This window comes from Perca flavescens, chromosome 2 (genome assembly GCF_004354835.1).
Source record: "Perca flavescens isolate YP-PL-M2 chromosome 2, PFLA_1.0, whole genome shotgun sequence".
Taxonomy (NCBI): Eukaryota; Metazoa; Chordata; class Actinopteri; order Perciformes; family Percidae; genus Perca; species Perca flavescens.
Window position 1 is genome coordinate 17,255,512 of NC_041332.1, and position 22,208 is coordinate 17,277,719.

The following is a 22,208-nucleotide window of genomic DNA, read 5'->3' on the forward strand; positions in this document are numbered from 1 at the left end:
TAAACATCTGTTAAGTATTTTTACCTAAATTGTTATGGCTGTGTGGATTTAAAAGCCTAAATATGTGGTGGCTCCACCAGACCCGGGAACATTGGCTGTGTAACAAAAATATGAACACCACACAAGGGTTAAATCGTTAGATTCCTCTTTTATTCATGGATTTGATCATATCTGCCATTCACTTCTACTGAATGATCCATGGCTCATATAAACCGGTTGGATACAAAAATATGGATATACTTCATATTTTTTTGAGTCAGTCTTAAAGTCTAATATATTCACAAGATCAACAGTCCTCATTCTGTGTAAAGAAAAAAGTAAAAAAGTATTTTCTAAAGATAAATCGAGGCTATGAAGGCTGAATGGATTCCCCTCGTTCTTATCTAATTTAATTGGATGGCAGTACAGTGCGTTGAGGACCCCTCGAAAACGAGATGCTTCATCTCAAGGGGTTAACCTCTTAACAATTTCAATAATAATAAACAGTGAGCGAATATCCTCAGTTGTCAGTGAATAGAAACGCAGATAGAAAGCTGACAAGTGAGCATGACCATTGTTGGTTGTCCACAGGTGTCCAGTGAATCCCTGTTGCATCAGGCTGATCATGGCAGCGGGCCACGCATGCTGCTGTAAGAGGCTTGTGTCAAAGTAAAGTGGATCCCATCCTGATATATGACACTGCAAATCTGATCGGTGTCGTGAGGGAGCCTGTGAGGTAAGGTGACGTAACTTTTGAAGTGGTGTAAAATGTCCTATGACCCCAGAAATACAGTGATGCATAACTTTATTGTGTATTTATTCTGTATGAGTAATAATACAACTATAGTAATCATTAGAACTCTACTTTACCTAAATAAATTTGAAATTATGATATGTTTCAAACCATTTTTTTAAATTTAAAAAAGTTTCTAAACCTACCCAAAAGTTACCATCAACTCCAAACACCGACATGGAAAATTTGAGGTTTCATTTATTTGATCATATAACACTTTATACAGAGTTGAATTATATGTTCTTTTTTTCTTCATTATACAATTGAAGTAGTATATATGATTCCATATTTGCATAATGTACAAGGGAAATACAAAAGCATTTTACCATTTGTCATGGTATTTAAACTGGTCAAGGATGAATTCTTATATATTTCTCATTCATACACACATTTCTCACATTCACACAATCCTTTACAGCAATAACGATTTAAAATGATATAGTCTAAGTCTGAGAATATAAGTTGTGTTGAGGTTAAACAATGTGCTGACTATGATTACACACAGGAGCTTATGTACAGTTACATTACAGTTTACAAATCTTGTATCACATAAACACATTAAAACACATATTTTTCACTTTGCAAGATATAGAGCATAGTTGGGGGTACATTTTATGGAGAATAACATTATTTTAATTTTAAGTTCATGAAAACATATAAATAAATAAAAGTATGTGGTTAACATAGTGATGCAAGGTATGATTTGTTACCCTTTGGGAGTGTTAAACCGATACTGCCATGGCAATTTAATCCAGAAAATCAGAGCCACGTATCTAAAAATAAAGTGTCTATGTCAAACTGAAAGAAACACAAATTTATCTCTGAGTAAAACTGATTGTTCTTGGGAAACAAAATATAGTAAATAAAAGTTATAGATGTTTTTTGCGTTGTAACAAGGTTGTACTGTACTGTAACACCTTAACCTTTTAACATAATAAGAAATAAAAAGAAGACAACGATGTAATTCAGAGTCTACAGTAACTTTATTGAGCATTTCTTTAAGACTGGTGTAGCATTTTGAACATTGCTGGGAGAATAAAATATAAAATATTGCCCATGTTCAGTTGTGCTTTATATTTTTGACATAGAAAGCAGACAACATAAGGTAAATAAATGATGCGAGTTGTAGCTTGCATGAGGGCAGTCATGCAGTTCAGCATGCAACAGGTGGTTCAACTGAAGAAGACAAGATGGATGACATTTTGGTAGGACAGTGAGGCCTTAACTAGAAAATCTGCCTCACATCAGTGAGTATGTTTCCTTCTGCCACTTTTAAGGACAGTTTGACTTTGTTCATTAAAAGAAAAAGAAAAACGAAACTCCATAATAAAAAATGAAACTGAATTTCGCCAAACAAAGATATAAAATGCAATAACATTAATGTAAACAGATTCTCTGAGTTACAGCCACTTTATTGCGTTATTCTTTGTTTCATCTTTTTTGCAACCTTTTCAGAATATTTGCATTAGATTATTTGACAGAAACACATATTTGTATGGAAAGATATCTATTGTCAATGTATTATTCAGCAGAACCCCAGTGAAATTAAGTTACATGCTTTTTGCTCACTGTAAATCTAATAGAGAGGAATTAGAGGAAAACAAAATTGCCAAAATATATAAATGTCACAAACTGAATCTCTGTGAGTCCATGCTTTGTTTTACAATAATAATATGGGCCTACCTGATGTTTCTTATAATAACTTGTTTCTAAGATTTCAGCCTCTATGTCACACACTGAACACAAGAAAGTCGTATGTGAACACAGCGGCGCAATACATTATACAGTACATGAGTTGTTTTACATCAAAACATTACAGAAGAAACCCGGTGATACCTGTTGATATTGAACACTCCTTTTTATAAATACACAATTGGAGAAAACAAAAACAACACTTTTGAGTTTATCAAGTAAAATACAATGGAGAACACTAATCTTTAGTCCACCACTTGTTGTCCGGACTGCATTCACAAAATCATCGAATTTTAGTCAGGATACTGAAGTAATCTCTCTCTAAAGTGGTGCATGTAAAGGCAGACAGAACAGAAAAAGTCAAAACCTTTTTATATGAAGAACCCAGACCAGATAGTTGGGTTATATCAAGCATGACAACACCTTCAGTCCATTCTTCTAACCTTCTATCTGTGTTTTTTTTATTTTTTTTATTTTTTTAAACACAGCTTTGTTGAATACTCAATTCTGATTGGTCAATTAAAGCATTCTACTGTCTTTTAATAGCAGGACACTGCTATTGATGTACACTACCAGTCAAAAGTTTGGAGTCACTTAGAAATTTCCATTCCACTCCATTACAGACAGAATACCAGCTGAGATCAGTTGCATTGTTTTTTTTAAACCAGGGCAACAGTTTTCAGATTACATTATGTGCTTATATAACTGCAAAAGGGTTCTCCAATGTTTTCTCAGTTAGCCTTTTAAAATGATATCAGATTAGTAAACAGAATGTGCCTTTGGGACATTGGATGAATGGTTGCTGATAATGGGCAATGTAGATATTGCATTAAAGATCAGCCACTTCTTTCTACAACAGTCGAGAACCCTTTTGCAATTATGTAAGCACATAATGTAATCTGAAAACTGTTGCCCTGGTTAAAAAAAACAATGCAACTGATCTCAGCTGGTATTCTGTCTGTAATGGAGTGGAACGGAAATTTCATAAGTGACCCCAACCTTTTGACCGGTAGTGTAGTTTTGATCACAGAGGACCATTTTTACATCAATAAAATCATTTTATATTAATATTTGATGTCAAATTATTGATTTCTTTAGTAGGTAGCCATGTGAAAGGCGGGATAATGGCCCACTTGCTCTACATTATCCCTTACATGCTCTATTGTAACTATTTAGCATTTAATGTATCCTATTATAGATATTCATGAATGAGATGTAAAGTAACCATTTATGCCAAATATGTCGTCAAATATACTGTATTTGAAGACACACAAGTAATTAACACTGGATATGTCTCTTTCAATGACCTTGCAAAGCCATAAAGGAGGTGGAATCAACACAGTTAACATCTAAAAGGTATATTGAGCAGCTATCACATATATGTATTGCTCCGGCCCTCTCTTTTTTTCTTCCCCACTGCCCTTTAAAACAAAAAATAAAGTCTCTTTAAGCCTCCATACTCAGTTTATATGCTGAACTTGGCTGCCTGCATGAGCAGTGGAGATACTTTTTATACTGCCACACGGTCCTTCAATTGAAAAAACAACAATCTCTGGTGATCTTCAATCGAAATTTCCATCCCGTTCACATAACCTGTCCATCAGTATTCAACCAATAGCGGCTACTGAATGTAGTCACGTGGTACGAAGAGAGAGGAGTCCCTCCTGGGTGGCATAAAGTCTGTTAATGACTTACATGCTTGTATGCCACTGTTGTACAGCTGTGATGCACTGGTCTCAATATGCAGCGTTTATTTAAGTCAGTGCCTCTGCCTGCCACTAACTGGCATCCACAACCTGTGTACGTGTATATATGTATGTGACTGTGTGTGTGTGTGTGTGTGTGTGTGTGTGTGTGTTTGTGTGTTTTCTTTACCTTTTACGTGAAGATGTTGGTACTTGAATGTGTGTGTCTGTCTGTGTGTATGCAGTCTTCTACTGTGTATATAAGTGAGACAGATAAGACACGGTTTGTGTCTGTGTGAGCATGTTTTTCCACTCATATAGTAAATCATGGTACACGTGAGCACATCTGCGCTCAATTTCTGCTTTCCGACATCCAGTGGAAGTCGCTCTCTCTCATATGGTGACGGGGCAGCTGATGATTTTGTCCTCCAGCATGACGCTGACGATGAGGAAGACGAAGTAGAGCACGAACATGAGTAAGCCCAGAAACTTGCTCATTCTCCAACGACAAGCCGCGATGGAGATGATGACAAAGAGAAGCATGAGGAAAAGGAGGACGATGGCGCAGAACAGGCCGTTGCTGCTCACCTCTACCGGCTTGAAGTCGTGGATGATGTTGTAGATGAGCCAGGGGAACGGCAGACTGGAGGGAGATGAGGGGAGGAGGAAGCACGACAGAGAAGAGTTGTTTAGGTTATGAGAGATACACAGCACATGTTCTCATCTAAAAAAAAAAACTGGCTATAACAATGGACACTGTGTTTTCTTGTTGTTTGCTGGACTCACCCCACAGTGATATCAAAGATGTTGGAGCCCACAGAGCTGGACACGGCCATGTCACCGAGGCCTTTTCGCGCTACAATCACACTGGTGATCAGGTCAGGGATTGAAGTGCCAGCTGCTAATATGGTCAGACCCATTATCTCCTCTGTGATATAGAATGTTTCTCCAACCTGAAAGAAAGAACAAGTTGCTTAACTTCGCACGGTTCAAAAACTTTGTCAGAAATACTCCCATCATTTTCACATTGCTCCAAACATTTTGACATAATGGGCCCTATTTTAAGGATTTTAAACGCAAGTGTGAAACGCCAAACGCAAGTAGCTTTGTGGGCGGATCTCGGGCGCTGTTGCTATTCTAACGGCGGGATAAATGAGTCTGGCGCCTGACGCAAATCTCAAATGGGTTGGTCTGAAGTAGCTAGGTGTGGTTTGGGCGTAACGTGAAAATAACCAATCAGAGCGTCATCTCACATTCCCTTTAACCCTGCGTTCATGCCACCTCAGAATAACAGGCACCGCCCCCCTGGTTACGTTGTTTTTTCCGACTGGCAGCGTTCACATGGTCGGGATGGGTGTTCTTCTTCTGTTATATTGGCGTTTGGCATAACAACTTTTTGCATGACTGCCACCAACGGTTGAAATGCCAATGTTTCTGCGGCCGATCGGGCGCATCTCCTCAAGTCTGAAGAGGATTGCTGCAGCCATGGAGCGTGGGCTTCCAAACGCACCACCTGCTCCTGTTCCTCCTCCCCCCACTGCATCTCCGTCCACCCGCTCCACCAGGAGCACATCGCGCATTACCACTCCCGGACCCTCAAGTGTCCAATCCCACCGTAATTCAACATCACGTCTCCTTAAATCCTCTAATATTTCCTCATTTATGTCATCAACACATCCATGATTCATGGAAATGTTGTGTAAAACACAACAAGCCACAAAGAATGCTGCGACTTTTTGAGGACTGTACTTTAAAATGCCTCCTGATCTATCCAAACACATGAAGAGCATTTTCAGTAATATTTTTCTTTGTAATTATGTATGGTTTTCAAAAATGGGAACTGCTGTAGATGAGAGAAGTGTATGCGTTCCTAAAATAGCATCTGAATAACGCGCCACTGACTTTAGACTAGCACCCCTGACTTTAGAGCAGGTTTTTCCTGGTCTGTGGCAGAATTCTGTGGCTTCAGACGCTGACAGCGTCAAACCCTGTTGTTACCTCACCTGTTCCAGCTGGGAGAGGATCAACTGAGAGTGAAATGCAAAGCGACGCTGCGCAGATGAATAAAGCTGAATTAGCTGCCTTAATCCGTGCAATAATAAAGGAAGAAATAAATGAGGCAATGCAAAAATTACAACCTCAGTTTGATGCACTAAAACTCGGACTGAAGGACTGTAAAGATAAACTCGTCGATGTGGAGTCGGGCTTGTCCGGCATGCACGACAGAATGGATGAAGCGGAGCGCGTGTGTAAAGCTCTCCAGAAAGAAAACAAAACAAAGAACTGAGGGACCAAACTGAAAAGCTGGAGAGCCACAGCCGAAGATTTAACCTCCGAGTGTTTGGCCTTGATAAAGATATGGAAAAAGGAAAACCCACCGAATTCATGGAGTCCTTTTTCAATGAAGTATTTAAAGATAAAAAGCTGCTGTATAAACCCGAAGTGGAAATTGCGCACAGAGTGGGGCCTGTTACAAAACATGGTTCAAGACCGATGATCGTCAGGATGCAGAGGTATCTGGCCAAAGAGGCTATTTTACAAATAGCAAAGCAAGAAAAAATCCTGCATTTTAGAGGGATGAATATCAAAATCTTTCTTGATCTAAGTGTCCAAAAGAAGAGCGCAGTTTAAAGATCTGAGAATGAAACTAAATCAGGCAGGAATAAAACATGGTTTGATTCATCCTACGACACTGATTATAACATTTAATGGAGACACAAAATACTTCCAAGATCAAAAATCCGGAGACCTCTACTACAATCAAATGATTAAACCGAGGCTGTCTGGTAATTAAGTAGGCTATTGATAAGACTTTGCATCAGGAATAAGTGCATCACATGCAGGTATGATGAATGGAACTGAATTGAAAATTGCCTGACATACATCTCGAGGAGTTTGGAATTAGAATATGGACATAAACTTGAGGACATAATATATTGTATAATTAATTCTATAGCCTATATATTATGTTGATCTATCTATTATTGAATGGCTAAATAAAATTCAGGAACTCGAGGAAAACAATTTATGTTGATTAAATATGATTACAGTGGAAATCTAAAATGCAGCTGTGTCGTTTCACTAAGGGCTGTTGATTTTTGCCTAAGTTGTTAGCATTATAAATATGTCAGATAAGATATTTTGCAGGAACTTAAGGGAATGGAATTCAAGAGGAGCTCAGCTCACTTATTATTGCAACCTTGACAATTAGAGTGGCAATACAAATTTGTATGTTTGAATGTATGTGTATGAATGTATATATGTGGTTTAATTTAGTTATTTTTTGTAAATTGTTTTGCTCCGACATAGAATCTAAAAGTATGAGTCCAAAGAAAGATATTGATCTTTGGTATGTTACATAAACTACCAAAGAAAGGTCTTAAAATTGCCCATATTAATATATGCAGTCTCAGGAATAAATTGATTGATTTAACAGATATACTGCAGCTAAATAACTTGCATATATTGGCAGTGTCTGAAACTCATTTAGACTCTACATTTGATGATGCAACTTTAATGATAGATGGATATAACATTTTTAGAAATGATAGGAATGCATATGGAGGAGTTGCTATCTATATTCAACATCATATACCTGTCAAACTGATAACAGAATTAATGCATTCTAGGATTGAAGTACTTTGGTTAAAAGTTAGTCTGAAACATCTTAAGCCAATACTTATAGGATGCTGTTATAGACCTCCAAATGCTAATAGTGAGTACTTGGATAAAATATGCGATATGCTAGATCATGCCAGTAGTATGAATCTTGAAACCTACTTAATGAGTGACTTCAATACAGATGGGAATTATTCTGACTGTCCTAGGAAAATCAAATTAATGAGCACAGCAACGGCATGTGGACTATTACAGGTAATTAATAAACCAACTAGAATATGTATAAAAAGGGATGGTACTCAATCCGCTTCCTGTATTGATCACGTTTATAAATAGACCAGAACTTTGCACAAATTGCTTATCTGTGCCAATTGGTTGTACTGACCATAATCTTATTGCAATTGTAAGGAAAACAAAAGTTCCTAAATCAGGTCCAAAAGTAATAATGAAAAGGTCATTTAGAAGATTTAATCTATTACAATATGAAGAAGATGTCAGAAATGTAGATTGGTCAGAGGTATTTTTACAAAAGGATCCAGAGAAAGCATTTCAGCTTTTTGATCAAACCTTAATGACATTGGTAGAAAATCATGCACCAATAAAAAAGTTTACTGTTCGAAATGTCAACACCCCCTGGTTAGATCAAGATTTAGAAGATCTTATGAAAGAGAGAGATCTAGCTAAACAAGCAGCAATCATATCTAAGCTCAAATCGGACTGGCAAATATATTGTAAATTTAGAAATTTTGTAACTAAGTTAAATAAGAAGAAAAAGAAATTGTATTATAATAAGAAAATTAGAGAAATAAAACATGATAGTAAACAATTATGGAATACATTGAATAATATATTAAAAGGAAATAATAAATCAATTCCAGTTTATTTAGAAAATGAAGGTGAATTTCTTACTAAACCTAGTGATATAGCGAATCATCTTAACGATTATTTCATAAATAAAATAATTAATCTTAAAAATACTACACAGATACACAAAACAGATTTATCAAATACATTGATAAATAATATAATGGAAGGTAAAACATGTAGCTTTAAATTCAAGAATGTTAGTAGTTCTAGAGTGGAATTACTTCTGATGAATTGTAAAAACAAACCACCTGGTATTGACTATCTTGAATATAAATTGCTTAAGCCAATAGTTTCAATTGCTTGCTTAAGCCAATAGATCTGATATTGGTGATTTAAATATAAAACTACAGAGAGAGCTACAGTCAGTTGTGGACTGGATAAGGAGTAACAAATTAATTCTTAATGTATCTAAAACTATGTGTTTAGTGGTTGGAACTCATTTTTCTTTACGTTCCAAACCGAAACTTGAACTCCGTATAGAGCAAAATTTTGTGGAGCAAAGAGAAGAGGTTAAACTTTTGGGAGTGATGATTGATAACAGATTGTGTTGGGATAGACATGTTCAGAAACTGGTAACTAAAATGGGCAACACTTTGTCTGTTATTAAAAGGTGCGCAAAACATTTTACACCGCAGACCGTTAAACAAGTACTTTATGCTTTATTTTTTTCACACCTTGATTACTGTTCTGTGGTTTGGTGCAGCACTTCAGCAAATAATATAAAGAAACTACAAGTGATTCAGAATAAAGCGGCACGTGTGGCTCTCTCATGTGGGTTTAAATCTAATGTTGATAAAATGCATGAAAACCTCTCATGGTTTAAAGTTAAAAATAGATTGGTGTATTCACTAATGTTTTTTTTATATAATGTTACAACAAATAAAACACCTTTTATTTTATATACAAAATTTTAGTTTTGATGCACATTATTATCCAACGAGGCATGCAGTAGGAGGTATAGAGCAATTTGTGAATGGAACTCTCTCCCAAATATTATCAAACAACAAAACACTCAGTATGGTTTTAAAAAATCACTTAAGATATATTACCTTCAAAGAGAATTCAATATTTAATATCAATTTAAAAAAGATTTCAATATAGGGCTTTTCCGTTACATATTATTTTTGAAATGGATCTATTCGGAGTAGTGTAATTTTTATTTAATTTCTTTATTTATTTTTGTTTGTGTGATTACTGTGTTAACTGTAAAATATGATTTGTATTTTCAAATGTTGTGAAATGTGAAGTAATGTCTTGTGTGTACGGTGTGTAATGTGATGTTGTATTGTCACATGATAGATTGTAGGACCCCAGGAAGAATAGCTTTTTAGCTGATGCTGAAGCTAATGGGGATCCAAATAAAACAAACAAACAAATTGTTTTCTGAAACTGCAAAATAGCACCAGGGAACGATTGCGCCTGAACACGCCTCCTCTTTTCGCTGAACCGCCCCCGGGAGCACAAATACATTCCATAATTTACCGACGTGCGTCTGTGGAGGGAAAAGTCCGCTGTGCGTCGGGTGCAAAATAGGAATGATACGTGCGTCGGTGTACAAAGTCAATTGCGCTGAGTGCAAGATAGGGCCTTCAGTCATTTCAGTCTTTTGCTGGCATCACTTTGTACATACAAAACACACAGGACCAAACTGCAGAGATAGACATGAGGATATAATAAGCAGAATGGCTGGCGGAGATACAGAGTTTCAGAGAGGTGGCAGGATAGAAATAATATTTTGTGGCAGGGCAAAGACAAGCAGTGCAAGCATTGCTCCTACATGTTGATCTTTTGAAAAGCATGTTTCCCCTCGCTTTTGGTATTTGTGTCCCCACGGCAGCTCACATGGCGGCAGTGACATTTTTGTTAAGTAAGCGAATCTAATTAAATGCAAACTTATAATAGTACAAAATAAATGGGGATATTACGTGCAATAGTTATTTCAAGGTGTGTCTCCTCAGTGACCGTTCACACATGACCTGCTGCTTCAGGCTCGTTAAAATAGAGCGTTACATCTTGATCTGGCTGTGACTCAAAGCAGATTAGTTGGGATAAGCAGCCGCGGTAACATATTCAACACCCTGACTGCTGCACTGACTCATAGTGTGTGTGTGTGTGTGTGTGTGTGTGTGTGTGTGTGTGTGTGTGTGTGTGTGTATCTGTGTGTCTGTGTGTGTGTGTGTGTGTGCGCGCGCGTGTAGTACCTGGTGAGCCCACCACACCATCAGGTAGGAGAAGATAGCAATCCAACTAATAGAGCCGACGAAAGTGATGGGGAAGAACTTTGCTGAGGTCTGAAAGAACAGTACAAACACATTTAAGATTATCTGCCACACAGTCAAACAACCGCTCAATCAGACCCTGATATACCTGACACTTAAGGGGAACGTCAACATATAATACAGTACTTTGATCCAAATGCATAGCCCAAAAAGAGAAAAAACAAAGAGAAAAACAAGACTGGAACCTTCTGTTAACTCCCACACTAATTGAGCAGGTCCTGGGATAAATGAACTAAACTTCAGACATAAAGTAATCTAAGTTATAAATAAAATACAACAAATGATAATACAAACTGCAGTGAAACAAGCCTGCATTTTTAATGAAACTCTTCAATAAAGTATGTGAACATGTCGTGTGAATAGAATATATCATTTTTAAATCTTTGATTGCATTGTGTTATATTCTGAGTTTCTTGTATACATAAAACATTGGGGGGTTGTTGTTGTCACCTCTCTTCTGACGTCAGGCAGGGTTAACCACAGTGGAAAGATGATGGGCAGGATGAAGAGGTAGGTGAGCCGTTTCCTATTTGTTTCAGGCCAGGCCAGGCTCAGAGGCTGTTCTTCATCCTCCTCTTCCTCACCACCCTAAAGAATTAGTTCATTACATGATGCTTTTCTACTTATGAACTTGACTGAGGTGCTATAAAAAAGTATGGTTTAACATATGAACTTGAAGAAAGATTGAAAGATTAAAAAAAAAGCCATACCCCGTCTCCTCCTACAACACCGTTCATGGGTGGTGTGACTTCCACCGCAACATTTGAACTGTTGGGGATGTTTTTATCAGCTTGAGGAAAGAAAAATAAGCGAGTTTAAGGAACTTGTTCACAAGACAAGACTTTTTTTAAATAAAAAGATGTCTAACGAGGTTAAGAGATAGCTGAAACTTAGTACAATTTGCTTTTCTTGGAGGTTGTGTCTGGGACAGGGCTCCTATGTTGAGAAACAAAATATACTTGTTAGTTTTCTGAGGTCATCCTTACAAGTGTAACACAGCATCACACACATGCCCCTTAATAATCCCTTGATCAAATGAAAGAGTAATTAGAAAATGTCAGTTCTGGATTCAATTAAGAAATTGGCAAATCGGATAACTGGATACATGTGAACGACAATAGAAAAAAACTTTACACAAAACAACTTACATTATTATTTCAAAAAATTATGTAATTTGATGATAAAACGATAACTCAAAATCACAGTTCACATTTGATTGAAAACTACCACACTGTGTCATACTTTATGACATATATCACAAATGTGTACTTAAGCAATCGTGACCTTTAAAAAAAGTTTCAAGCTAAAAGAGGGAGAAAGTCAAATTTTAATTTCAGCAAAACATTTTAAAATTACAAGGTAAAATCTAAAAATACAGTCTTCTTATTGTAACATTAAAAGTGTGATTTTGATTGTATTACTTGATTAACGTGTTGTTATCTAACCTGCTTAGCTTTTCAATTCATTCATTTCTGATTAATGAATTGTTGACTTGAAGTCTTGTTTTCATCATTCCTCTATCAATAGCCACAGTCCTTAATTGATGAATTAAATAATATCTTTTGAGTGGGACAAACTCTTACTCACCTATACCGTTGGCACTGGCAGCTTCTTCTTTACACTTCTGCTTGGCCATTTTGTTAAGGATTGATGCCTTCTCTTTGAAACGTCCTAAAGCAAAGGAGACTCAGTCATACTGAACATTTGTGATTAAGTATTGTATACAAGAAGTGGAAAGTGGTTGGATGAATGAATATATTCACCTTAATCTTACAAAACTCAACCAAACACTTTTATGTGCATAAAAAAAATTCTTAAAATTTTAACCTAATCTTAATCATAATCTTCACTTTAGCTGTTTATGTGTGTATGAATATGTTCATTTAATTCATTTTCACACCGCATCCTCTTTGTTTCAAAGATTGTGCTTATTTGATTATATCTTGTTTTAGAGATCTTGTTGCATTTGATATGTGTGTGTGTGTGTGTGTGTGTGTGTGTGTGTGTGTGTGTGTGTGTGTGTGTGTGTGTGTGTGTGTGTGTGTGTTGTGTGTGTTTGTTTTTTGCTTACCCATACCTTCGTCACTGAGAGGGTCGAGGGTGTGTATCATGAGCTGGAAGATGCTGTTTCTCATCAGTGTGTTGTGCAGAGAGGCACAGCTGACTTCCCTCTGCAGCCTTGGTTTGGCCTAAAAAATGACCAACACAAATTCAAAAATTGTTTATATGAATGCAAAAAAAGTAATTAATACAAACTTGTTCTACATTTGGCTTAAGTGGTCTTTCTTATTTGAAATGAAACTTGTAAAACACTGCCAAACAAGTTGGTGGAGAAAAAAAAGCAAACCCTGATGAGCAGTTGTTTAAATGTCACATCTCTACTGCAGCTTACATTTTTGTCTAGGGTACATGTAGATGTATCTAGAAACCCTTCTTTCTGATGGCTGACTGACTTAAATACACACTGTATACAGTAACATGCAGGCACTTAAACTGCTTTCTCAATACATAACCTGTACAAGACCCTACAAGTTCCATACAGAGAAGTTTACACACACAAAAACAAACTTACCGTCAGCTTGTTCTCATCATCTCCAGATTCATTTACCTTTAAAAACACAGAAAAAGAAAACAATATATGTACAGTATAGGTTTTCTTACATATACGCAGGGTATGGAGACAGACATGAACTTCCTAAAGCAATGATAGAGGTTTTTTCCAGCCTCAGTCTTTAACCCTACAGCTCATTTACTTGATCTATTTACTGTAGCACACTCCCACTGGAGAAATCAAACACTCCACACACACACACACACACACACACACACACACACACACACACACACACACACACACACACACACACACACACACACACACACACACGCACACCCTTAGGTTTTGCCGGTGTGTGTGTGTGTGACATGACCTTCTCCTCACAGTGGGAGTAAACCAGTGCCAAAGATGTTCCAACATATAGACGAGGATCCTACACACACACTAATCTCTCAACCCAAGCCATTTCTTCAGAGGACATATACAGCGCAGTGGTGTCAACACATAGTGTAGAGAAACACACACACACAAAGTCACACACACACACAGTCCTCTGGCTGGGACAGATAGAGACTGTGGTGGTTTGTGAAAATACAGAGGTTGTTAATGTCAGCAGTAGGGGAGGGGTTGCTGTGGGAATCAGGGATTTGGAGATGTTCAAGAAAACAGATGGGAACATAAAGTTTTGTGGGATATTGTATGAATTTAGCAATTTATTTCCCTTTTGAATCATTCACCAAACAAACTATCCACTATATTATTGGTCACTGAAGCTTACCAGTAGAGATGGTTTACATCACACTGTGAAGTTCTGCCCTGGAAGGATGTACCATATTGCTCTTAAGACAAGTTCAATAAAGAAGCTTTTATTAAATGTTTAGATGGCATGAATGGTTGTGGTTAGAAATAAAGTTAGTAGTAGTTAGGCTACTTGAGGAAATCTTCGGAGGACCAAAACCACTTTTTCTAAACAGTGTAACTTCAGTGTAGCAAATAATTTCAACTCATATTTCCCAACCTATCCTCGTAAACTGGTGCAAAATGGTTTGTCTAACCACTCAGTCACTTTTGATTAAACTATTAATGTTTGTAATTAAGAAATAAAAATAAATTGAATTTCAAAGCAAACAGAAAATCAACAGACTGCCATTGTCTTTGTCTACTGCTCAAAAACTGTCCTCATCCCTCCCAATGTATTGCTCAGGACAGGTATGTATGAACATTTACAGTGCCAGATATGTTAAAATAAACCAAATCAGTCACTCACTCACCCACTCACTGACTCACTCACTTACTCACTCCTAAATAGAGCTAAAATTAATACAGTTATTTTACACAAACAATTATATCACACAGCTAAGGTAACTATTCAGTATTTTTCTTCCATTCCTTATTCATATCCTAGAGTACAAATATCCCACAAAAGACAACCAATAACTTACGAGGTACCTGACCTGACTCTTTGAAAATTACGACACAGACAATCACCTTGACACGTTTTCATGATGGAGGCCACAGCGTTTGAGCAGATAATCCCTTTAGCTTGCATCTGACAAGACACCTGCTGCTGTTATGGGAGCTAAAGCAAGGCTAAATATAGGGTTTTTTCTTTCGTTTTTAAAGGGGCAGCACTTGTTACATGTTTGTCCTATCCAGATTTGTTTAAGTGGGTGTTTATTGGCCTGGTTACTGTTAAGATGGTGTTCATGACCTTCATTTAGCTATACATGTACTGTATATACTGTAAGATTTACCTACTCAAAACACAGGATATAATTTCATAAATGTGTGACCAACGATCTCAAAGCAAAGCCGGTTTCTTTTCACTGAAAATGGAGAGATTTCATGTTAATTTAAAGGTAATAAGTAACATAACAGAAGAAGCTGTGGACACCTGTATTGTCTGTATAATCCATGTGATTGCAGAGCAGCTCCAATGGCAGAGACCGGCTTGGCATTAGTTCCCTTCTGATTGTGCTCACATGGCTCCGGAGAGCTGCTTGATGACAAAAGATGCATATAACCTGCTGTAGAATCTACTGAGTCTGATACTGGATTTTAATTGTACCAATTGTACCGCAGTATAACTGCTGTATTTTGTAACTTACTAGCATTCTGCAGGACACACTGCAACTTATTTCGAAAAGCTGCTAATCTTTGTCACCTTTGCCCTTAAATGTCACTCAGCTCTCATCTCCGCTCTAATGTGTTTGTGAGGTTAAACCTCTACTCAGGTTTCCTACATGAATCACCGATGACTAATTATCAGTCTCAAATCAATTCCCGCAAGTTCGGTGATTTAAAAAAAAATTGTTTGTGTTATTCCCGCAGTTTGCTAGTTTACAATCAAATACGGTGTACATACAGTAGCTGCTAAATCAGCCAGACAGACAATAGGATCATTATGAGTGACATGTACTCTTACATAGGAATTTTGTCAGGTAATGTGCAACCATTTCTATTTTGATATAATAATACATTTACAGATTGGATAATCTATAAATGAAAGCAAGCACAAACGAATAAAGTATTCCCACTACATTGCTTAAATCTACTGTATATATGTTTTGTGCGAGTTCAATATTTGATGCATTTGTTTTCCTACAGTTATAGAGAAATAATATCTCAGGTCCAGCTCATTGGTTTATAGTTTACACCTCTTTTCCCTGACTTAAACAGAACAGTTTAACAAGGACCATTTTTAACATCTTTGAATTGCGAAGCATAATTTCAAATTAAGCAGCAAACTTCTTTCTACATTAAAACTTTCTCTTTGGGGGTAAACTTAGATGATAAATAATACTTCAGCATCAAAATCTATCTATCTATCTAAGGAAGTAAAGAGTTACAGCAAGCAGATCCTGGCTTGTTCATGTTATAACATAAAGCAGTTTAAGACCCAAAGGTGATCTGTTTAAGAAGATGAAGACAACAAGCTTAAACATTTTTGTCACTTTTGACTGAGCTGCTGTTCCAGTTCGGTGGTCTCCTTCCAGAAGAGAAGCTACAGACACTGAGGCACAATCCCCTTCTCAAACTTTCCACACATTTCCATTATCCTCCATTGCTCTCTCTCTCTCTCTCTCTCTCTCTCTCTCTCTCTCTCTCTCTCTCTCTCTCTCCAGTGTCCACCTGACTGTCCGAGAGCTGTGGTACTTAGCCAGGATTAATATGCAGAGATCACCCCTTTTAGACTGGTACTTTTTCCGAGCCTGCGTGTGAAGTCCTGCAGCAACCTTCACAGGTCACGGTGTTGTCAAACATTTGTCTTTTACTCTCATCTGTCAGCAAATAGCAACCATCTTTCAGCTACACAACCGCTCCTTTCAACTGCAATTTCATTCAGAAATTCCACTGCGGTCAGTTAGCATGAAGTGCTTGGCTCAAAAGAACACCTCAACAGTTATAGATGCATTTATTTTTTACTGGTGCATTTTAGGACAGCAGATTTTGATCATGATTACAGTGATCTGAAATTGCAAAGTCAGACCTGCTGTGCAAGTGTAAAATCAATCAGTTAAGCATTGTGCTAACCCCAAAACAGACTTCTTTTTTTTTTATCATTTCAGCTGTAATTTTCATTAAAAAAAAAGTGTATCTGCACTTTGAGTCACCAATAATAAAATAACTGGGCAACAAAAGAACTATAATTAGTAACATATGACAATTAATAACTTTTTGACAGATACATCTTCCTTCCCTGTACATATTCTTATTTGGTCCACTGGAGGCTGAGGACGGACAGTCTTTTTCCCCTCAGTGACCTGCTGATTCTTGCTCCACCAGGGAGCATCTGACTATAATTAGCGGCTCTAATGAGATTGTAGGGCATTAACCCGGGGGATTATTTAGCAGCTACCGACACATGAGGGCAAGGCAGTTGGACATCAAGTACCGGATGACAGAAAGAGAAAAGCTGTTCTTGGGTTCTGGTGAGGCAGCCTGAAGAACAGCTGATTACCAGAAGGGCACACATGTCAAACAAAGCTTCTGCAACAACACTGATGAGCACCCAAATAATACTGTATGTTCTTACAGGTTTAGAACAAAAAGAACATAAAATATATATAAAAGTGCATACAATACATTACACAGTTCAGATGACACATTTGGGGCCTGGGAAAAAAAAACATATTGTTATTGTCAGTGATTCTTGGTGAATGGATTAAGATGAAATAACAAACCGTTGAAAACTGTTTTGATCTGCCTGAAGATAATGAAATTCACTGTAAATTACTAAATTAGCAATTGCATTACATTACATTACACTACATGTCATTTAGCTGAGGCTTTTATCCAAAGTGACTTACAATTGCTATATATGTCAGAGGTTGCACGCCTCTGGAGCAACTAGGGGTTAAGTGTCTTGCTCAGGGACACATTGGTTGATGTATCGCAGTGGGAATCGAACCCAGATCTCCCACACCAAAGGCATGTGTCATATATCCACTGCTCCACCAAAACTATTACCAATTAATTATCAGGAATAAAGAACAAGAAGACAGAGGCAAAACAATATAGATGTATTTTATATATAAGTGATTGCTTTACCGAAAAAGCTCATAACTATAAAACCCTTTAAAAAAAAAAAAGCAAGTCATGCTTCTTGGGAAGCCGTTTTTTTTTCTACTTGTTTACAGTTACCTAAGCCTTTAAGGGGAGGAGCTTTAAATCATATTGGAGCCTGGTGATCATGAGCTCATCTGTTCCCTAAAACATAAGAACTTGTCCTGGCCTGAATCACGACCATAAAAATAGTTGCCTCTTTCTAAGAAGTATTTTCAATCACCATTGTATCTTAACAGTTTGTTTTTGCATACATCTTTGAGCACAATAACTGACTTTATTGGCCTATAAAGAAGAAATAAGTACATAATCTGTAATTCATGTAATTCAAACAAACAAAAGTCAGATCATGTGCAGCATTGCACTGTATACGCCCCTGAAGAACTGGTGATGGGTGATGACGGTCTAAGCTACAAGCAAGCTGCTCTAATATCAGCCTACAGTAGTTTTAATATTTGTCACCTGAGCGCCGCCGTATGAGATTACAACATCAGAGAGCAACAGATCTGACTCCAACTGCATACACAGACAGAAAAAGACGGAGAGACAAACGTGAAAAAACAAAATGGCCTCTTTGTGTGTTTATGTGTGTGAGTTGAACCTTTTGCACGGCATCATCATTTCCCTCCTCTGTTTTTTTTTATCTGCTGTCTTGAACACAGCAGCAAACAGCACAAAGAGCACTCCAAGCTAATCCCAAAATTGTTTGTGAAGTGTTTGGTAATGTAAGTGTGTTGTCATTAGGTCCTGTGAGAAATGAGTCACACTGTGAAGAAGCCTTTCAGAGACAAAACAAAAAACTCACTAATATCACACTGATAAATAACTCTAAATACTTTCTCATGTCTCATACCTTACTAACATTGTGATCAGATGTACAGAGGCTGTTATGGGATCTGTGTGTAATCCATGTTAGGATGAATAACCACAGATGCTCTGCAAATATGTTTACTGATGTGTAATGAGCTGAAATACAGAACAAACAACACTCAGAGCTACGACCTTCATCCAGAGTCAAGAGACCACTTTTGTCCACTTTTTGGAGCTGAAGGAGGGAGCGTGCTGATGAGGCTGAAGAAATGCTACAAGGATTGCTGGACAAATGTAGCTGTTTCTTTAGCTTTCAGTTTTCATCATACAAGATGCGCTCAGAATTGTTTGAATATCAACCCCTCTCAAAACTCAGTCCATTTCATTAACTGTCTACAACCATCAAGGGTAGATTTTCATCAAAATGTTTAATCTGACAAACAAATATCTCAATATAGCCAGTGTGATTGAAACTTGGACTTATTCAAAAATGATACACATAAAACCACACTTTGAAATGACTTAATTTCAAAGTTAAAAACATGTATGAGTATGTGATATTTTGCAAATTTGCACAGTTGTTTCTGACCAGCTATATGTAAAACCATAACGTACATAACTATAAACCTGATATGTAAAAACTATAACGTGCTTCCCATGTCCCTGTAGGGAAGTTATTTCCGAATTGGATGAATGAAAGTATAACAGAATTTTGATTGAAAGTCAAAAAGATATTTATAATTTCAGACTTGTGTAGTTTGGCCCACACACAGGGCTTGTGAATCAAATGTTTCATAGCATTAAAAGTTATCTGTGATGAGTGTCACAGTATATAGAAAAAGACTCTCAGAGATGAATCAACAATCTTCACTAGACGTAGTGGTAGATGGGGATTACGCTGAAGAATTGATCAATACCCTATTATAACGTACAGTAAATTAAAACCATGCCAGTTGAATGTAGTTTTTAACTTTCTTTAGTAGTCTAACACACAATCTCTTTTGCATTTTAATTCAGTTGAAGTGGGGACATTTTGCGGTCCAGCTCTGTTACATAAGTCCTGTTCTCAGAGCCTGGTCTAGACTTAGTTACTTAAAGTAGTGGCCGAGGACGAGGCCTGTTCCTGGACTTAGTCAGCACCAAGAGGCTGCAGTCTGGCGCTGTCCGAGCTGCACAGGTGGCAGGTTAAGACAAATCTTTATTCCCTTCCAGAGGGAAAGTCAAAAGGGTTTGGCTGCCTGACAGAGTGCTGTATGTTCAGAACTCTGTTTTAACACCCTATCTGCTTCCCAGAACAGGAGCATTACTGTTCTCGGGGTCATTAGCCATGACAGGTTCACTCTGTGATCTTATTAATTGTGAAATAAGAATGCTTTTCTCAGATCAGTCATCAACAGATGCCCAGACTTCAGTCAAGACACATTGACAAAAAGGTTTCCTTCCGAGAAATGTCGTAACCCCATCCACTCATCAGAAACTCACATCAAGAATCACAAATGCTCACCTAAAGAAACAAAACAGAGCTGTACTTTCACATTGTGAATCTTAGTTGGATATTTTCAAACTTTTAAGAGAATTTCACTTCCTGCATTCGAATAACAAACTTCTTGATAGTTGTTTCTGATAGGGATGTTCCTTCAGTGGACAGAGGGGTCGATCAGTGAATGAGAACATTGGGTTAAATGTGTGGGTGGATGGATGAATGTAAGGATAGCTGCTGGCACCCAAGATGGGGTGAAAGCATACAGTGACAAACGTAGAGTGGGTATCAAAAGAGAAGCAATAGGGGAAGATGGATAAACAGAAGGATGGATGGATGGACTAATGGATGAACAATCGGATGGATGGATGGACTCAGGCTCACCTTTGGTGCAGTCTCCAGCTCCTTCACCTGGTTGCTGCCCAGGAGGCCCTTGATGAAAAGTTCTACTTTGGCATTAAACTTCATGAATGTCACGTAGCAGGTGTAGCAAGACAGCAGGCCAATACTTTCCCCAATCGTGATTTCATTATCCAGAAAGAAATAGATGAGCATGAGCAGGCCAACAATATAGAACGATACGTCTCTGAACAGAGGCCACCAGGTGAGGTTCAGCACCTCTTTGGAGAACAGGGCGCACATCCCGATCACAAACAGGATGTTAAAGACGGCAGAGCCCACAATGGTACCGATACCCACGTTACTGTGGGAGACGAAGACTCCTATGACAGACGTGAAGAGCTCTGGGGCTGAGCCACCTGCCGCCATGAAGGTGGCTCCTGCTACATCATCAGAAATCTGCAGCTTCTCTGTGATGACAGTGAGCGCAGGAACAAAGAATTCATCGCAGACAATGGCTAAGGATATGAACATGTAGAACATGCCAAACATATGAAAAACCACATAGCCCTGACGTCTGTCCTCCACGCTGAATAAGTCTGTTGGGTAGTCCCCATGATTCATCTCTATTTCAGATGATTGCATGGCAACAGGTGTGTCCTCTGGTGCGGCTGAGATGTTATGGTACTGCAGAAGAGTTCTTTGGGGCACTGCCGCTTCTGCTGAGCCCTCAGCGGACGATTCCAGCTCCTTTGCCACCGTTGTGACCAGCGAGAAGGCACTCCATGAACAGAATGTGCAGACCGCCACCATACTGATGATGAAGCCCAGAATCCGTCCAGGCCGCATCTTTCTTTTGACACAATGGTATTGGTGCCTGGTACACCTACTGTGAGGGCCCAAAAGAGGCTCAGAGCTGGAGGACGCCATCCTGTCTCGACTCCTTATGGGTAGCAGAAAATCCATGATGTTTGGCGCGGGTTGTCAGGCAGAGCCAAAGTGTCTGGAATCCCCCCTCACGCTGGGTTGGTGGTGCTGGTGGCTACAAGGGCGGGGGTTTGACAGGCCGCAATGGTTCACCGATTTGTTTGCATGCTGCTTCCCCGTCTAAACACAATGGAAGCCCTGCAGTCTGATTCCAGGATCCATCCCATTCAAAGGCTTCCTCATATTACTCACTGTAAGACAGAGAAAAAACATGATAGTTTTAATGCAAGGGAGAAGATAAAAAAAAAACTATAAGGTATGTGTATAAAATAAAAAGAATACATAAAGATAAGTTTCTTAATGAGTATGAATATGCTGTCCACATTCTAACTGTTCCACTCCTGATACCCATCTACAGACAGGCCTTGCTAGTAGTGGTACATTTTCTCAAGGACTGTTGCTAGGTCCAACTCTGAGACACTATTTTCTGCTGCTTTCTACTACTCCTCCACTACATCTCAGAGGGAAATGTTGTACTCTTTACACCACAACATTTATCTTACAACTTTAGTTACAGCCTTTTAGCAGATAACGATTTTACATAAAAAAACATGAT

The 22,208-nt window shown here is 38.0% G+C and overlaps 1 protein-coding gene across 1 annotated transcript; it reads right to left on the reverse strand.

Moving 5' to 3' along the window:
* Nucleotides 1-3,444: 3,444 nt before the first annotated feature.
* On the reverse strand, nt 3,445-21,623 carry slc24a2 (solute carrier family 24 member 2). The gene is made up of 9 exons (XM_028602361.1): nt 20,711-21,623; nt 13,486-13,521; nt 12,991-13,102; nt 12,501-12,584; nt 11,639-11,703; nt 11,364-11,501; nt 10,836-10,925; nt 4,936-5,102; nt 3,445-4,792 (listed from the first exon to the last, which is right to left on the reverse strand). The coding sequence occupies exons 1-9, from the start codon at nt 21,593-21,595 to the stop codon at nt 4,543-4,545; spliced, it is 1,827 nt and encodes a 608-aa protein (XP_028458162.1). The 5' UTR covers nt 21,596-21,623; the 3' UTR covers nt 3,445-4,542.
* Nucleotides 21,624-22,208: the final 585 nt, after the last annotated feature.

Coding starts and splice junctions, on each gene's coding strand:
- slc24a2 (XM_028602361.1), bottom strand. CDS start 21,595: ATGGCGTCCTCCAGCTCTGAGCCTCTTTTGGGCCCTCACAGTAGGTGT. Junction 10,926..11,363: donor TGCCTGACGTCAGAAGAGAG/GTGACAACAACA, acceptor CTGTTCTTTCAG/ACCTCAGCAAAGTTCTTCCC. Junction 4,793..4,935: donor ATCTTTGATATCACTGTGGG/GTGAGTCCAGCA, acceptor ATCTCCCTCCAG/TCTGCCGTTCCCCTGGCTCA.